General features: G+C 50.7%; 3 protein-coding genes across 3 annotated transcripts; 1 reads left to right on the top strand and 2 right to left on the bottom strand.

The window, feature by feature from the left end:
* Position 1: 1 nt before the first annotated feature.
* J7T55_015072 (Cytochrome P450 monooxygenase ATR2) lies at positions 2-1,974 on the bottom strand (the record flags this gene model as incomplete). Its single annotated transcript, XM_053133330.1, has 7 exons — positions 2-49; positions 101-462; positions 565-731; positions 812-1,325; positions 1,377-1,461; positions 1,753-1,849; positions 1,919-1,974. The coding sequence occupies 7 exons, from the start codon at positions 1,972-1,974 to the stop codon at positions 2-4; spliced, it is 1,329 nt and encodes a 442-aa protein (XP_052988801.1).
* Positions 1,975-2,587: 613 nt separating this feature from the next.
* Positions 2,588-3,705, bottom strand: J7T55_015073 (Trans-enoyl reductase lepG; the record flags this gene model as incomplete). The annotated part of the gene is made up of 2 exons (XM_053133331.1): positions 2,588-3,131; positions 3,179-3,705. The coding sequence occupies 2 exons, from the start codon at positions 3,703-3,705 to the stop codon at positions 2,588-2,590; spliced, it is 1,071 nt and encodes a 356-aa protein (XP_052988802.1).
* A 1,335-nt stretch (positions 3,706-5,040) lies between these two features.
* J7T55_015074 (hybrid polyketide nonribosomal peptide synthetase) lies at positions 5,041-17,071 on the top strand (the record flags this gene model as incomplete). Its single annotated transcript, XM_053133332.1, has 3 exons — positions 5,041-5,975; positions 6,032-8,558; positions 8,624-17,071. 3 exons carry the CDS (start codon positions 5,041-5,043, stop codon positions 17,069-17,071), a joined length of 11,910 nt encoding a protein of 3,969 aa, XP_052988803.1.
* Positions 17,072-17,767: the final 696 nt, after the last annotated feature.

The following is a 17,767-nucleotide window of genomic DNA, read 5'->3' on the forward strand; positions in this document are numbered from 1 at the left end:
TCTATTTTCGCAACTTCATCATGATGCTCTTGGCAGGATCGGGAACCGACTACGACAATCTTGTAAGCTAATCTTCAGGGAAACAGAGTGAGGTGCATACCTGTGATCCGAAGCTGAGGTTCTTGTATCTCTCGGGGCAACCATCAGGCATCTTCAAGTCGTACTTCAACAGAGTGGTCGCGAGAATCATCTTCATCTCGTTCGCCGCAAAGAACCTTCCCGGGCAAGCATTCCTTCCATATCCGAACGCCAGACTTGTGTCGCCAACACTAGCGAATTGGTTGCTTGTTGCCGCCTCCGTAAATGCCTCCTCAGAAGACATCTTGCCTCTCAATGCGGCCTCCTTCTCCATTCGAATTTTGTAAAACCTAAATGCGTCGAAAGTCTCGGGATTTGTGTGTATAGTCTCATCATAGTTGATCGCATGAGATGGAACTTCGAGAATGACACCCGCAGGAACGACTTGTCCGTTCGGTAGAGTGACTGGCTTCATAACCTTACGTTGAAATGCAGCTACAAAGGCCTCTTAGTCCAGAAGCTTATACAGTAGAAAATATGTCTTACTGGCACTTTGAGGGTAGTATCTCATAATTTCCTTCAAAAAGCTGTCCAACTTCACCATTCTTTGTACTGCGGTAGCGGTGATCATGCCGTGTGTGCTGGCAAGAATCTCTTCGACTTCTTCCCGCAGGGTCGATACCAAATTTGGTATTGCCACAAGGTTGTAGAAACTTCAAACCGACGAATAAGTACCCAAACAGAAACTCAAAACGAAGGATTGATGTCCCAACAGACATCGGACGAGACTCACGCGTTAGTCAGTGCTGCCGTTGTCGTATGAATCGCAGCAAAGGTCAAGCTCAACTGATATTTGGAGATCGCGCGGTCACTCTGTTGACCAAACTTATCCTGAGAGTCCATCAGCCATTGCAACATATCGTCTGGTTTTTTCTTCTCATCCAGATCATTGTGTGCAGCCTGACGGCGAGCTGTTACCACCGGCCGAAGGAAATCGTCTGCTTGCTGGAAGCGATGGTGCAATTTCTTGACCTGTGGCGCTCGCAAGGCCAAAAATGGTCGTAGCCAAGGCGAGATGAACCCCACAGCTTGGATAGCAGCTGTCATGTCAAGAGTGTAATTGACGGCGGCATCGAGATAAACTTCGTCTCTACAGAGATCGGGCCCAACGAAGATTCGGCCCGATGTTTTGGCGACTATGCGAACCAATTTGCTACTGATCCTAACTTCCGACCAATTCGCAGACTGAGGAAATTCCGTTCGAATCGCATCCGTAATCTCACCTAGGATGATCGGGTTCAGGCGAGCTGGCGTAATTAGGAAAGAACTTGAGTTGTCTCGGTCTCGGGAGAACTTACACAAAGCTGGGTTAAGCGAGGTCTTGAGCGTGTGTGGTATTGTTGGAACATTGCTTGTGATGTTAGTGTACTTTGTTTGGAGAGCCTTTAGTGAAATTTAATTAGCATCAGAAGTGCTAGCTAGGGGTTTTCCTCTTTTACCTCTTCTACTGCCTCATTGAAGCTGAGAACATCTTCAGGTAGTTTCTTCAAATGCTTCAAGAATGCTGGCGATACGGCAACACACTCTGACTCTGCGGAGTTGATTAACTTATTGATCACGACTCGATGCGGCTTGAAAACCTTACGTCTAGCAGTAATGATGCGAAAAGCGCTGTCTTTGAACTGAAGAGGGATTTAGTCCAGGCGAAACGATATATTTTAGTGGATCACGCACCTTCTTGTAGCCTTCGACGTAGAGATCCCTGGCCTTACCGGAGAGAAACTCTTTCCTTCTTGCCTCTTTACTCGTAGCATTTCCCACTGCGGGAATCCTTGAAAGGTGAGATTTCCTTTTCAAGAGTCTCAAAGAGAGGAAAACAATGCTAACAGCCAATACAGACAGTATCATCTGAGGAGAATTCGTAAAGTATTTGATTGATGATGAAATAGGCCTCATTCTGACTACTTGTGCTACGGTGCGTGGTGCCGTGATGAGAGTCTGGGAACCGTAAGGTGAGTGTGTGGTGTCCACGATGCTGGTGTCTGTTTGCTTGATTGATTGATCCTAACTTCATGAAGACAGTATCAGGCAGATCTCCACCTTGGCCGCAGCTCTCCTCGAGCCCTCTTGTGCTATGTACGACTGACTCTTCACCACTTAACCCCGCCTCGATCCCACCTCAATTTAAATAAAACCGAAGCCCGGACACATTTACAAAGTTTACAGGGCCCTCGCTTAGTTGCCAGAGACGGGCAGCGGGAGAGTCAGACATCCGTAGGCCCCCACAGTCGACACAATCTGCCCATCGCGCGCTGCTGCATGTGCTTGCGAAGTTAGGGTAATGTCTTATCCGACAGCTCGGATTCAAGAGACAATTGCGCGAAAATTGGGCAACATTGGGCGCAGGTTATCTTGCGATCAAAAAGGCTAAAGAGGCTTTAGACCCGAGCTGGCGCACGTGTAAATCGGAGATCGAATGCGAGATTGCTCTGCCTGACAAATGGTGCATTAGAGTTCTGACCCTGCATGTTGCATACAAGTCCTCTTCCGGGCGCGTAACCCCTGTCGTCTATTTCTTGGCCATGGACTTGTCGATAAGACACACTAGCTTCATGCCTGAGACTCGACCGCTTCTCAACTCTTCAAGGCCTTTGTCAACATCTTCAAGCGTTTCGCCAATGACACGGTACCGAAGCGGCTTGACGGCTCCATCCCTAACAAGCCCGGCAACCTCCCTGGTCCACGCAGCCGCAAAGTCGCGGTCAGCCGGGGAAGGATCGCATTTGTACGGGGCAACCCAATCAACCGCGGATCCAAAAGCGCTCATCGCGAAGACCCATGACGGCCGGACCGCCCGCCGCGAGTGGCTTGCTATTGGGAAGCTGTCGAGCGCGACGTAGCGGCCTCCTTCGGCCCCGAGAGATTCGTAGCAAACCTTCATCGAGTCTGCTGTGGTGATGCAGTCTGCTGCATATGCCAACTGGTTCCTAGTGAACTCGCGAATGTCGGATGCGCATGTTGGTGAATTATAGTCGAAGGCTGCTTCGGCTCCTGTTGTTTTGACGAGATTGAAGTTATGCGGTGAGCAGGTGACTACTGGTATAAAACCGCAACTGATCATGTCAGCACTTTTCGAAGAACGAACTTCCGAGGTTCTCACTTTCTCAGTAATTGGATCATGAAGAGGCCGGACGCCGTGCTGCCGCCGTATATCAAGGCATGTCGTGCCGTTTCCGAAGGCGCGCTTTTGAGTTTCATGGTGTTGTGAAGCACCATGCCGCCTGTGAGAAGACCGCAAGGGAACGTCGCAGCCTCCTCAAAGGAGACATTGTCGGGTATGCGGAAGAGGAGATGCTCTTCAGCCACGACGTACTCGGCGAAAGCACCCGTAGTATTATTGTTGTTATTATATCCGAACGCCACCCCGCATACTCGATCTCCTGGCCGTATGTCTGAAGAAATGTTTGTGCCTTTTGACATGACGATTCCAGCAAAGTCAAGGCCGGCCATTGAGCCTTGAGGCATACCGGCCTGGATCATTTTTGCGTCTGATGGATTTAAGCCAACACATGCTGTCTTGACAAGAACATTCGTGGGCGATAATGCTGGTATCGAGACCGAGACTACCTTGGCTGTTCCTGGTTCTTGAACGACTATCGCGTTCCTTGATTTCGACGGGTGTATCATGGTTCGTAGTGGCTGCTGGGTCCAAGTCTTCGTGGTGAGCTGGATGCATTATTGCAGTATTAATCCAGATGAAGACAAACTCGCATGAGTTGGCAACCCTGTCTTTCAATCATGGGAAACAATTCCGTCGGAAGGGTCATGCGAGCCGAATCGCCAGCGTCTCCACAGTCCGGCCAGAACAGCCATGAGTCAGTGCTGAGACCTGAACACTGACATGAAGTCCTTCGTTGAACACCAGAGAATAGGTCCGACGGTGAGTTAAGAAGAGGCCCTTGTAACTATGAGACGACTTGGCCGTCACCGACTCGTGGGCTAATTCTTACCGGCCCCTTGAACTCTGCACCCACTTGCAAGAATAATCGACCGCTGCTGTTCTAAAAGGAATAGCGCAGGCCCCCACTTCGAAGTCACCACTAACAAATTCAATACATTTTACCAACTTTCAAATCCATAGTGTATACGTGTTGGACCTTTGAAAACTTGAGCACGGCCTACCGGCCTCTCGCTTATGCTCGTCTCTTCGCCCTAGCCAGTCCTTTCTAAATTTCATTTCAGAGGAAGCCAGCTGAGGCCGAAGGGCGACGGTGCCGGTAGGCGTCGCCTAGTCTCAGAGGTATAACCCGTATAGACTACGTGATGGTAGTTAAAGGGAGAAAAGTTGTTTCTGAAGTCTTCACGATAAAGTTATGCCATTTTGAGAGGAGCGGTCGATTATTATTGCAAAGGGGGTGCAATATTCAAATGGCCAAATTCTTACCGCTCTGTTTCTCGGCTAACAACCTGACCAAGTCCCCATTCTCTAAGGTTTCCCCCTGTGGACTCCATACACTCTGAAGGAACGACACGGACGCACAATACTGAGTCGCGAGACCGGTCTTCAATTATACTTTGAGGCAAAACCCACCCATCCTGCTGGGACCAATCAGTTTAGATGGTAGGGTCAGTACGGAAAGGGAGGAAACGTGCTCTAGTATAGAGTTTCGCGTAATTCAGGCGGTCTTACACACGCACAGATAGTCTTGCCAGACCGCGTATGGTCCGACTGGATCCCTTGTCAGTGAAGTTTGTTGTAGTAGCGGGCGATGAATAGCCAGATTAATTAGCCCTGGTGAGCGGATTCCGAGACCTTCAGCTCCCAAAGATGTGAGTCCTCCTATGCTGATGTTGTTGCTGTCCATACGAAAGCTTCGCATTTAGGTTTAGTGAACTTGTATGATAATTCCGACTTTCGCAGGCCCTTCGGGAATACACAATAGTGATCTTGTTCGCACGAAATATGTAAGCGCAGAGTATCAGCGAACGTTGGGTATGTAAGCGCACGGATTCTGCAGAATCATGGAGCCCATTGCAATAATTGGGCTGGCGCATCGTTTCCCAGGAGGCGCCAACACTCCAGCCAAGCTCTGGGAGGTACTCAACAGCAGACGAGATCTATCCAGGGAGCCTGACCAAGATCGTCTAAATCTTCAAAAGTTCTACAATACCAACGGTGAGCATCATGGCAGTTCGAACGTCACGAAATCTTACTTCCTCGAGGAGGACCCTCGGCTCTTCGACACAACGTTCTTCAATGTCAGTCCTCTGGAAGCAGAAGCCATGGACCCGCAGCAAAGGCTCCTCCTAGAGACAGTATACGAGGCCACGGAATCCGCTGGTACACCGATGGAAAAACTCCAAGGCTCGCGGTGCTCGGTGTTCGTCGGCGTGATGACGGGCGATTATGAGACTATCCAGTATCGTGACACCGAAGATTTGTCTCACTATACTGCATCTGGCACATCGCGTGCGATTTTAGCTAACCGAATTTCCTACTTCTTCGACCTTTCCGGGTCATCCATTTGCCTGGATACAGCCTGTTCATCATCGCTTGTCGCGATGCATCTTGCAGTCCAGGATCTTCGCAGCGGCACAGCGGAGACTGCAATCGTCGCCGGAACCAATCTTATCTTTGGGCCAGATATGTACATCAGCGAGTCAAAACTGCGAATGCTCTCGCCGACGGGAAAGTGCCAGATGTGGGATGCCATGGCAGACGGTTATGCTCGAGGAGAGGGCGTGGCGGCACTTTTGCTCAAGCCCCTTAGCAAGGCTTTGAGGGACAATGATCCCATTCAAGCCATTATTCGTAACTCTGGTGTCAACTCTGACGGTCGAACGCCGGGAATCACGATGCCTAGCGCCATGGCACAGGCCAAATTAACGAGGGAAACGTACCGAGCTGCAGGGCTAGATCCGTCGAAGACGCAGGATAGATGTCAATACTTCGAAGCGTAAGCAATGGCTCGCTGTTTCGTCTGATCTTGTCTCTTAACTAACATGTTCATAGTCACGGAACGGGAACCCAAGCTGGTGATCCCACAGAAGCCAGAGGCATTTTTGAAAGTTTCTTTTCAACGAGAAATGCCGCAGACACAGAATCAAGCTCCCTTTATGTGGGGTCAATCAAGACAGTCGTCGGACACTTGGAAGGTTGTGCCGGTCTGGCGGGTGTCATCAAAGTTCTTCTCGCAATGAAGCACGACACGATCCCTCCAAACCTGCACCTCACGTCCCTTAACCCGAAGATCCAGCCCTACAGGCGCGTTCTCAAAGTTCCCACAGAGGCTACTCCTTGGCCGGCCAGAGAAAGTGGACAGCCAAAACGCGCAAGTGTGAACAGTTTCGGATTTGGAGGGACGAACGCACACATAATTTTGGAATCTCACGAGCCGAAGTCAGAATCCAAGCTACTAACATCCAGGAACTGTTCTGATCAAATTTTCGCTACGCCGATCGTTGTGAGCGCGCACACACAAACCTCTCTTTTCGAAAACATTTGGCAGCTTACCACCTACCTACACAATAATCCGCATGTCAGTCTCGACGACGTAGCATGGACGTTGTGGCAACGACGAAGTGAACTCGGTCTCAGGAAATCATTCCATGCTACGTCACGCCCAAGTCTTCTGGCGAGCCTTGAGAAGGCAGTTGTAGACTCTGCCGGTGGGCTGCCTTCCTTGGGAACAACAGTCTCAACTCTAACATCACCTTCCGAGGGCTTTGGCGTCTTGGGTGTTTTCACCGGACAAGGTGCCCAGTGGCCCGGCATGGGCAAAGATTTGCTGATACACAGTCCAGTCTTCAGAAAAACCATTGAGGAGTGCGACGAATGCTTGTCAAAGCTTCCAGATGCGCCATCATGGTTACTAAAAGAAGAATTGGTTGCCGAGGCTTCCCAAAGTCGTATCTCCGAAGCTGAAATCGCACAGCCCGCAACTACGGCAGTTGAGATTGGCTTGGTTCGGATGCTGCAGACCAGTGGAATCAAGTTCAGCGCTGTGGTCGGTCACTCATCCGGCGAAATCGCTGCACTTTACGCGGCCGGTATACTCTCGTTGGCTGATGCGATTCGCATCGCCTTCTACCGAGGCCTCTACGCCAAGCTGGCTGGGAAGGGCTCCATGATGGCAGTCGGAATCAGCGGTGAAGCGGCTCAAGAATTCTGTCGTGAAAGACCTTTCAAAGGCAGAGTTTGGCTCGCAGCCAAGAACTCACCTTCCAGCGTCACTCTCTCCGGCGAAGTTGACGCCATTCAGGAGGCTAAGGAAGCTTTTGACAACCGGAAGATCTTTGCCCGAGTCCTGAAGACTGACAAGGCGTATCATTCCCCGAGTATGGATGCTTGTTCCGAGGCTTACCTTCAAGCCATGCGAAAGTGCGGCATAAAACCCCAGAGAACGAGCAAATGCATCTGGGTCTCGAGTGTGGATGGTAACGCGGATCGATACTGGGATCAAAACCTCGACGAAATTAGTGGGCCATACTGGATTGCGAACATGGTAAAACCTGTTCTTTTTACAGATGCAATTACGACGGCGCTGACCAATGGCGGACCATTCGATGTCGCCATTGAGGTTGGACCACATCCAGCACTCAAAGGACCAGTCAACCAGACTGTGCGACCACACTTGGGCAAACAGCTTCCGTACTGTGGCAGCATGAATCGGGGGGAAGATTGTGTTGTAAGCATGATACAGCTGCAGGGCTTCTTGTGGTCTAACTTCGGGGCTACTGTCCTCGACTTCGACGGGTACCAGCGCTGTTGGCAGGATAAGATTCCCACGCCGAAGGTAGTTGATGACCTTCCCACTTACTTTTGGGATCACGGCAAGCCTATATGGCGTGAATCGAGGCTCTCCCGCAATCATCGGCTACGCTCAAGGGGGAATGAAAGCATTTTGCTCGGCCACCGATGTCTCGATGACTCAGATTGGGAACCACGTTGGCGTAACTTCTTGAATCTGAAGGAGCTACCATGGTTACGGGGACATTCGTTTCAGGGAGAGGTTCTGTTCCCCTCAGCTGGGTATGTTGCGATGATGCTCGAAGTTGCACAGTTTCTCAGCAGTGACAAGCCAATGTCGCTGGTTGACATCAAGAACCTCGCTCTCGAGCGACCACTCAAGGTGGAGGAAGGGCCAAGACCGGTCGAGATGTTGACATCTGCGAAAGTGACGCACAAAGATGACGCAAACATCACAGCCGAATTCTCGACTTACATGTCTTCTGACGCAAATGGGGGCAAGGTGGAAAGGACGTGCTTCGGAACAATCTCTGTGTCATTGGGTAGCTTCGATGATGACCTTCTCCCTCCTCGTGTGGACCCGCTGGCTGCAACAGTGCCACCTGTGGATATTGAACGGTTCTACAGCTCTGTGAAAGAGACTCGGCTAGAGTATGAAGATCTGTTCAAGAGGCTCAACTCGATGCGCCGAGTTGATGGCATTGCCACGGCAACAGCGTCCTGGTTCGCTGATGAGATTGAATACGGGAATCTCTACCACCCAGCACTGATCGATGTTGCATTGCAGCCGGTAAGTTTCTATCCTGACCATTAATACATATGACATCTTTCACATGGTTCACTGACAAGATCTAGGTATTTGCGGCTTTCAACGCCCCAACAGCCGAAAGACTCTGGACTGCGTACCTCCCTCAAAGCTTCGAAAAGATCACCGTCAACCCGAGACAGCGCCTTATCCCATCTGCAAGTGGTCAGATCGAAGTCCTCATCGACGCTTTTTCTACTGAGATATCGGCAACCAAGATCAGTGGCGACGTCAGCATTTACTCGACCCATGATAACTTTAACTTACCGTTTCTCCAACTCGAAGGGATGGCATTGGCAGCTCTCGGAAGACCAGACGCATCCAACGATCGTACTCTGTTCGCCGAGACCAAATGGGAAGCCGACCTACTCGAAGGTGATGAGTTCGAGGTCGACTTCAACCCTCCTCAAGATGTCGCTGTTGAAGAATCTGAGCGCGTCGCTTTGTTCTTTTGCCGCAAGCTATTGGCAGAGGCGAGCGCGGTCGGACTTGAGAACTTAAAACCGCATGAGAAGATGATGTTCGAACAACTTACAACTCTGGCGAACACGGTCGAAAAGGGATCCTATCGTGACTGGGCAAATGACACAAGAGAGACGATCAATGCTATCCTGGAAAGAAACCAGCACCAAGTTGACTTCGAGTTACTTCGACTTGTGGGAGACGAAGCTGGCAGCGTCTTTCGAAACGAGAAACAGATGGTCCAAGTCCTTTTTGCCGACGATAAACTCAGCCACTTTTACCGCGAAGGTCTAGGTCTTCGCAACGCCCAACGCCAGATCTCAGCTTATCTGAGCGCCATATCACATCGTTACCCCAAGGCAAATATCCTCGAAATTGGAGCCGGGACTGGTGCTTCCACGGCAGCTGTTTTTGACACTATTGGTGATCACTTCGGTTCTTACACCTTCACCGATGTGTCGCTTGCTTTCTTTCCCGAGGCTCAGAACAGATTTGCAGCGCACGTGCATAAGATGACTTTCAAGAAGCTGGACATTGGGCAATCGTTTGAAGAGCAGGGGTTCGACACTCCATCATACGACGTCATTATCGCAGCGAATGTTTTGCATGTGTCAGATGACATCGGAGCTGTGCTTCGTCGGGTAAGAGGTCTGCTTAAGCCGGGAGGCTTCCTAGTGGTCACTGAGCCTACTTCAGACCATCTCAGGATTCAGGTGATCATGGGTGGCCTTGAGGGTTGGTGGCTTGCTCGCGATAACTGTCGACGTTTTGGACCGGTTGCTACTATCGAGACTTGGGACGAGAAACTACGCGGTGTTGGGTTCACCGGTGTCGACTTGTTCAGCCACGATCAGAAAGAGGATGAACTTCATACCTTTACCTCCTTCGTCAGCCAAGCTGCTGATCCTCACATCAATGCCCTTCGAGAACCCCTTGACAACACGCACATGCTACCCGGCTTCATTCCGTTCACTGTCATCGGTGGTTCCACGGTTACCACGTCGAAGATTGTTCGCTCTGTGCGAAACCGTTTGTCGTCCTTCGGCAACGATGTCGTTTACTTCCCAGACGTTCGAAGCATCAAATCTTCTGATTTACCAGTACAATCTCTGGTTCTGTGTCTCTCAGAATTAGATCAGCCCACTTTCAAGAATGGGGTCGATGAATCTGTTCTTAGTGGCTTCAAGGGCATCATTGAGAAGGCTCGAGGGGTGTTAATTCTCACAAAGAATGCGTCTACATCGAACCCTTATTCGAACATGTTGATTGGGTTGTGCCGAGGATTGCGCGCAGAAATGCCCGCTCTAGGAAGCTTTCTCCAAGTCATGGACATCGACGGAACCACCAAGCTTGATGCCAATATTATCCTTCAGCGTTTCCTTCAACTGACGCTGATGGCCGTTCACAACGCGAGTGCTGATGGAAGGCTTTGGTCTTTGGAAACCGAAATCTCTCTCAAGAACAGCCAACTCTTCATTCCTCGCATTCAGGAATACGAAGACCCCAACGAGCGTACAAACTCGGCTAGGAGAGAGATTGTCAAGGATGTTACATCAGACACTCACATCATCGAGGTCAATCCTACTGGGACCGTGGTCGAAGTGAAAGCTAGATCAAAGATCATTTCAGAAAGAGCCGGGCTGGATACGATTAACAACACATTCTCCTGCTTGACACCCATCAATCTGCTACCCTTCCAAGGTCCTCAGTATCTTTGTGTTGGCACACGTCAACAAAACCTCGAACCCGTCGTTGTCTTATCCGCGACCAATTCCTCAACCCTGCAAATTTCAACGGACCGAATTTTCCCAGCAGCCATCGACATCAGCGTCATTGCTCTCATGTCCGTTGTTCTAGCTGCCCAGGCTTGGGTACGATCAGTGCCGCGCGATCACACCATCTGGCTACATGATGTAGACAGCTCGATGAGAGCTGTTATTGAAGTTGAGGCAAAGAAGAACGGCATCGAGATATTCGCCACTTCGACCGACCCAACCTCCGATGGCTTCATTCCACTGCGTGCACCGAAGCGCATGCTCAAGGCGGTTGTGCCTCGCAAGACTGCAGCATTCATCTTCGGAGACTCAATCAGTGATGTTGATGGTTCTGAAATTCTTTCCAAGGTGTCCTCTTTTATCTTGGTGCACAAGCCTTCTAGTGGGCGTTTCTGGGATTGCCCGACTACTCGGTCAGACACGCGAGCCACCCAGCTGCTAGAAGAAGCTTATATATCCACGGTCGAATTGGCTGGCTCTCTGAATCCAGGCGAGATAGCCAAGGTCGTCCCGATCGGCGAAGCAATTGAAGTCGGCGCAAATGCCCCTGCAAGTGTTGTCGACTGGAGGCAAGCTCAGAGCATCCCAATTCGAGCAGATCTGCAACCTGTCAAGCCCGAGCAACTCTTCAAATCCGATAAGACCTACTTCATGGTCGGTCTCACTGGTGACGTTGGAATCTCCATCTGTTCGTGGATGATCAAACACGGAGTCCAATACGTTGTGCTGGCCAGCAGAAATCCTAAAGTCAGCCAGACTTGGATCCACTCCATGTCAAAGCTGGGGGCCAAAATTCGGGTCATTGCTATGGATGTGACGAATCCTGTTCGCATCAGGGAGGCTATCGACGAGATCTTCAAGACAATGCCCCCAATTTCCGGTGTCTGCAACGGTTCGATGGTGTTGTCTGACAAACTCTTCATGCAGATGGACGTTGAATCCATGGAAACTGCCCTCCAACCCAAGATCGACGGTAGTATCAATCTCGACCGTGCTTTCGCAGGCCAAGATCTTGACTTCTTCATTATGCTCTCATCAACCGGCAGCGTCATTGGAACACCCGGCCAATCCAACTACCACATGGCGAACACGTTCATGGCTGGACTTGCCGCCGATCGAAGACGCAGAGGACTAGCTGGATCAGTTATTGACGTCGGTATGATCTCGGACACTGGCTATGTTACCCGTCAAGATCCCATTGTCGCCAAGAAGTTGCGCAGCATGTGCGTTCTTGCTCTCTGCGAATCTGAAGTCCACATTATGTTCGCGGAGGGTATACTCGCGGGCCGCCCCGGCTCTGCCTCTCACAGCGAGCTCATCGCTGGTTTGGCAATTAGCAACAACGAAGCTGAGCGACCTTTCTGGGCCAATGAGCCTCGGTTCGGGTTCTATGTGAGAGACAAGCGGGACTTAGCGACCGAAAGCATTGGTCCATCAGTCATTGAAGATCTCCGAGCTGTGTTAGAGTCTGCCACCGATGAGGAGACTATCTTCACAAAGGTGCGGGAGGCTTTTGCTCAGAGACTGGAAAGTCTTCTGCAACTTCCTCCTGGAAGTGCCAAGATGGACCTTCCTCTCGTCAGTCTTGGCTTGGACTCACTCCTTGCTATGGAGGTTCAGACTTGGTTCCGTAAGGTTGTCGGTACTCAGGTCTCTGTTCTGCAGGTTCTGAGCGGTGCTTCTGGGGACTCAATCTGTCGAGCGGCTTCAGCCCCCATGTTGGACAACAAAAGCAGCGGCCCAGTCACAACAGAAATTCCAAAGGCTGACTCCCAGCCTGAGGCGAAGACAACCCAGCTTAGCATCCCAGCCGCCGGGACCGATGGGGCGTCGACACCTATCAGACCGGACAATAGAACAACGCCAGGCACACCCACTGCATCGTCACCAACTCCGATGACGTCCGTTGGCACTGAAAGCAGAGATGGGCAGAGGGACGATTACTTTGGGGAGCGCAAAATTCAACAGGTCGTGCACAGAAGAGCGCAAATGTCCTTCGCACAAGCCCGACTGTGGTTTCTACAAGGATTCCTGGAAGATCCGACAACCTACAACGAGACCTCCATGTACGAACTTCACGGAATCCTGGATGTTGACCGTCTGGAGAACGCGTTCCGCCAGCTCACCTGGCACCACGAGATTCTACGGACCTACTTCTACGCGGATCCAGCTACTGGTTTGCCGATGCAAGCTGTCACAGCTACGTCAGCTTGTCCTTTCAAGTTCGTGGACAGCGCAACGGATAAAACCTTAGCACAGGAGTATGGAGACATGAAGGCACGGAAGTGGAAACTCGAAGAAGGTGTCTGTTTAGGATTGACTGTCCTTCGACACTCGCCCGGCCGACACACTCTCATTCTCTCCAGTCACCATATCGCCATCGATGGCGTCACTTGGATCCTTCTTCTCAAGGATCTCGCCCGTGCTTACGAAGGAAAGCCGCTGCCCACTATTCCGCAATATGTTGACTTTTCAGTCAAGCAGAGATCCATGGTTGAACATGGTAGCTTTGCTAAGGAGATCCAATTCTGGAAGGATGAGCTCGCAGGTCTTCCTGATGAACTCCCTCTCTTCCCCATGTCACATACAAAGATCCGGAAGGCAACGAACAAGTACGTCACCACCATTGTTGATATGGTGTTGCCCAAGAAACTGGTATCTCGCGTCAAGCAAGTTAGCAGTCAACTCCATGTGACGCCATTCCACTTCCACTTTGCTGTGCTGGCGTCGATGGTGTCCCGACTCTCGCAGACTAATGACTTCTGCATCGGTACCGTAGATACGGGTAGGTCAGGCACTGAGTTCTCCCAAACAGCAGGATGTTTTATCAATATTGTTCCCGTCAGAGTCAACGTCGCGGAAAGTGACAGTTTTGAAGCCCTTTGCAAGATGTCATCTTCCAAGATTCTCGCTTCTCTCACTAACTCCACAATTCCCCTGGATGCATTGCTCGATGAACTACAAGTTACCCGCACAGCACGACATAGCCCTATTTTCCAAGTTATCATCAACTACCGACTAGGAATTCTGGGTCTCAACTCGATCGGTGACGCTGAGTTGAAGTACGTCCAATCACAAAGTTCAGGCAACCCGTATGACCTGGGACTCAACATCACCGATACTCCAGACGGAACTTGTCTCCTCCACTTTGCTGTCCAAGAAGCGCTTTACTCCAAGGAAGCTGCGCAAACTATTTTGGACTGTTACCGTCGCTTGCTGGAGTCTGCGTGCGAGGCTCCACAGTCCGAAGTCGCCGAGCTTACCATGTACCAGTTGCCCGTCTCGAACAAGTTCGGCAAGTTGAGCGGGAAGGGACTGAAAGGGAGAGGATGTCGCCATACCGATGGGTTTACAGGCACACTTTCTCGTCAGATTGACCAGATTGCCGAGAACCATCCAGACCTCATCGCCATCAAAGACGGAGCAAAGGTCTACACTTATCAAGAGATGATGCGGAGAATCGACAGCGTTGCGGCCGTTCTTCGAGCCAAAGGGGTTCCCAGAGGTACCGAGCCTTTCTGTTGCTTGTTATACGAGCCCTCGGCCGACTATGTGTTCGCATACCTAGCCGTCTTAAAAGTTGGGGCTATTGTAGTCTCCCTCGATCCGACAAACCACCAAGAGAGGCTGGCTTCGATCGTGGGTGACTGCAACCCACAGGCTATTCTCCATCATCAAGAGACGTCCAAACTAGCTCAGTGGCTGAGCGAGTCGTCTTCCGGAGTTCTGAACTTGGAAACTTCTTCAATCCTGAGCCAAGGGGGTGAATCTGGATCTTTCAATTCATCTAGTCTCAAGACTCCGGCCGTACTTTTCTACACCAGTGGAACTACCGGAGTGCCCAAGGGGGCAATTCTAAGGCACGAAAACTACACCAACCTGATTGAGGCGTCTTCACGCAGTCTCAATGTACGACCAAAGCAGGAAGTAATCCTTCAACAAACGGGTGTTAACTTTGACCTCTGCCCCTTCGAAATCTTCATTGCACTTTTGAACACCGGCACTGTCGTGATGGCTTCGAAGGATCAACGCAGAGACCCATCAGCCATCGTCAACCTCATCAAAGAAGAAGGGGTGACTATCATGGCTGGAACACCTGTCGAGTTTAAGCACATCTTCCAGCATGCCCCAGGCACACTCAAAGACTGCGAAAAATTCCGAACCGTGATCGTCGGGGGTGAAATTTTCACGCCTCAGCTGGCGGCCCAGTTCAAGCAGGCGATGCCACCGGATGCGAATGTCTTCAACGTATACGGACCAACCGAAACATGTATCTTCGCCACCTTTGAACGCGTCAAGTATCTGGAACACGGCCTGGAGGTTGTGCCCGTTGGTTCTGCCATAGACAATGTTTCAATCTACGTTGTCGATGAGATGATGAACCTGGTGCCTGATGGCTGCGCTGGAGAAGTCTGTATCGGCGGCGCAGGTGTCAGTCAAGGATATCTTCACCGGCCCGAACTTACCTCCCATTCTTTCATCCCAGATCCCTTTGCCACAGTTGAGGATCAGGGCCAAGGCTGGAAGACGATGTACCGCACTGGCGACTCAGGATATTTGAAGGCTGACGGCTCGCTTGTTATCCTCGGCCGCACCAGTGGTGATAGCCAAGTCAAGATCAGAGGCATTCGCATCGAGCTTGAGGATATCGCGTCCAATATTCTCAAGGCTGCCAACGGAAAGCTCGCGGAAGCCGTTGTCACCGTGCGCGGAGAAGACAAGACGTTAGTTGCGTTTGCCGTCATCGCATCTGGGTCTCAGATCAAGGATGCCGATGAGTATCTCAGATCACTTCCAGCTAGTCTTCCACTCCCGGATTACATGCGACCTTCCATCATCATCCCACTTGAACAACTTCCCATCAACCACAACGGAAAGTTGGACCGGGCCGCACTGAACAAGATAACTATCCCTATTCAAGACGAAGCAGATGGCCAAGAAATGGTCACGCCACTCGAGCGAGACCTAGGTCTAGTTTGGGAAAAAGTGCTTCCCGACACCATTGTTCGGTCAACCGGAATTCATCCTAATTCAGATTTCTTCCGGCTTGGAGGGAACTCACTGCTCCTGGTCAATTTGCGAAAGATAATTCAGAAGAAGTGGCTGATCTCCGTATCTCTGCTGCAGCTGTTTGAAGCAAGTACTCTCCGCTCAATGGCAGCCATGATCCGAGGTGCCAAAGAGTCTCGGAACGACGGCATTGATTGGGAATTCTGGGATGAACAAACTCGTTTTGACATCGATGCGGCAATTGATGGAGTTGGAACGGCTTCCCCTCACGTCGTCCCGAAGACCAACAAGACCGTCATGCTCGTAGGTGCAGCCAAGGGGTTGGGAGCGTGGCTCTTGAAGATGCTGCTTGACGACGATTCGGTTGGCAAAATCCACTGTGTGGCACTTGCTCAGGAACAGGCGAATACACTGCCAGAAAGCGATAAACTTATGCTTCACGTCGGAAGTCTGGGAGAGCTTCATCTCGGTCTTTCAGATGAAACGCAACAGGCCTTCAAGAGAGATGTTGATATTATCATTCACGCTGGAGCTGATGGCTCTTGCTTGAACAACTATGACTCCATTCGCATCCAGAATGTGGAGTCAACAAAGTTCCTGACCAACCTGGCCTTGGCTAGAAAAGTGCCATTTCACTACATTTCCAGCCCTCGCGTCATTCTTTTCAGTGGTGGAAACTCATATCCTGAGCGGCCCATTTCATCTCACTATCCTCCTGCAGCTCTTGGCAGAGAAGGATTCACCTCAACTAAATGGGCCAGCGAGACCTTTCTCGAAAATTGCTCAGCTGCTACTGATTTACCTGTATCGATTCATCGCGCAGGTTATCTCATGTCCGAAGACGCTGACGAAATGGATGCTGTCAACATGATCCATAAGTATTCGGCTATCCTCAAGGCTGTGCCATCTTTAGCAACATTTTCCGGTTTCCTTGACATGTGCAAATTGCCGACAACAGCGGAAGCGATTCTCAAGTCATTCACAGAGGACAACTTTGGGGTGTCCTACGGTGCAACTAGAATAATTCACCACACCGAAGACAATGTGGTGCCGGTACACGAGTTCCAGACTTACATGGAGGCTCGATTTGGTGATCCTTTCAAGAGCTTGAGCATGGTAGATTGGGCGACCGAGGCGGAGAAGAAGGGGATGAGCCCTGTCTTGGCAGCTTTTCTTGAAGCTGTGGTCGAGAGAGGTGATGAGGCGCGCTACCCCAGATTATTACGCGGGCGTGAGCAAGACTCAGCGTAGAGACAGACAAAGTTCAGCATGGTTAAGCCATCGGAGTTAGGGTTTGGTCTCAGGAGTCAGAATATGTTACATTTCGATATTACAGATTTTTCGCCACTGGCAGAAAAGTCCTTGAGCTCGATGGCCAACGGTATTGCTTCACTGCGAACCTGCTGCAAAGCGTAGCGGAGTGCAGAAAGGTATGGGTTGACAGCCTGAAGCAGTCCCTTCACTTTCTGAACAGCGGTCAACGGCACATTCACATTCAGAGCACATGAGCCTTTTCGAATTGGCCGCATTCATCCTGCAGAAGCTAAAGCATACTGTGATCACCGCTGGATAGGTCAAGCAGCCAACGAGCTATCCGTGTTAGAACTCGACGGACTATACATTACAATATTAGTCTGATCATCTGAATTTCTTAGTGTCTGTGTGGCAAAAGGAGGGCTATTATAAATAGGTGGGTATCCCCCGCAGTCAGTAGCAGATGAATTCAATCATTATCGCTTCCTGATTTTGACGACAGCGGAAATAGTATCTGCAGGCATGACAGAATCTATAAATCCTTCCGAAGATACAATCGCAGAGAAAGTGAATAGGTGATTCAGGCGGCGACTAGTACTGATAGTGGGAGAATAGTAGTGTCACTCTAGTAGTGTCGCAACTGTCGGAATCAGTGGTGGTGGAATTGGAGTCGGCGTAGATCGAGCGGATGAG

The sequence above is a fragment of the Diaporthe amygdali genome, assembly GCF_026229845.1.
Source record: "Diaporthe amygdali strain CAA958 chromosome Unknown NODE_36_length_484128_cov_64_979186, whole genome shotgun sequence".
In the NCBI taxonomy this organism is placed as follows: domain Eukaryota; kingdom Fungi; phylum Ascomycota; class Sordariomycetes; order Diaporthales; family Diaporthaceae; genus Diaporthe; species Diaporthe amygdali.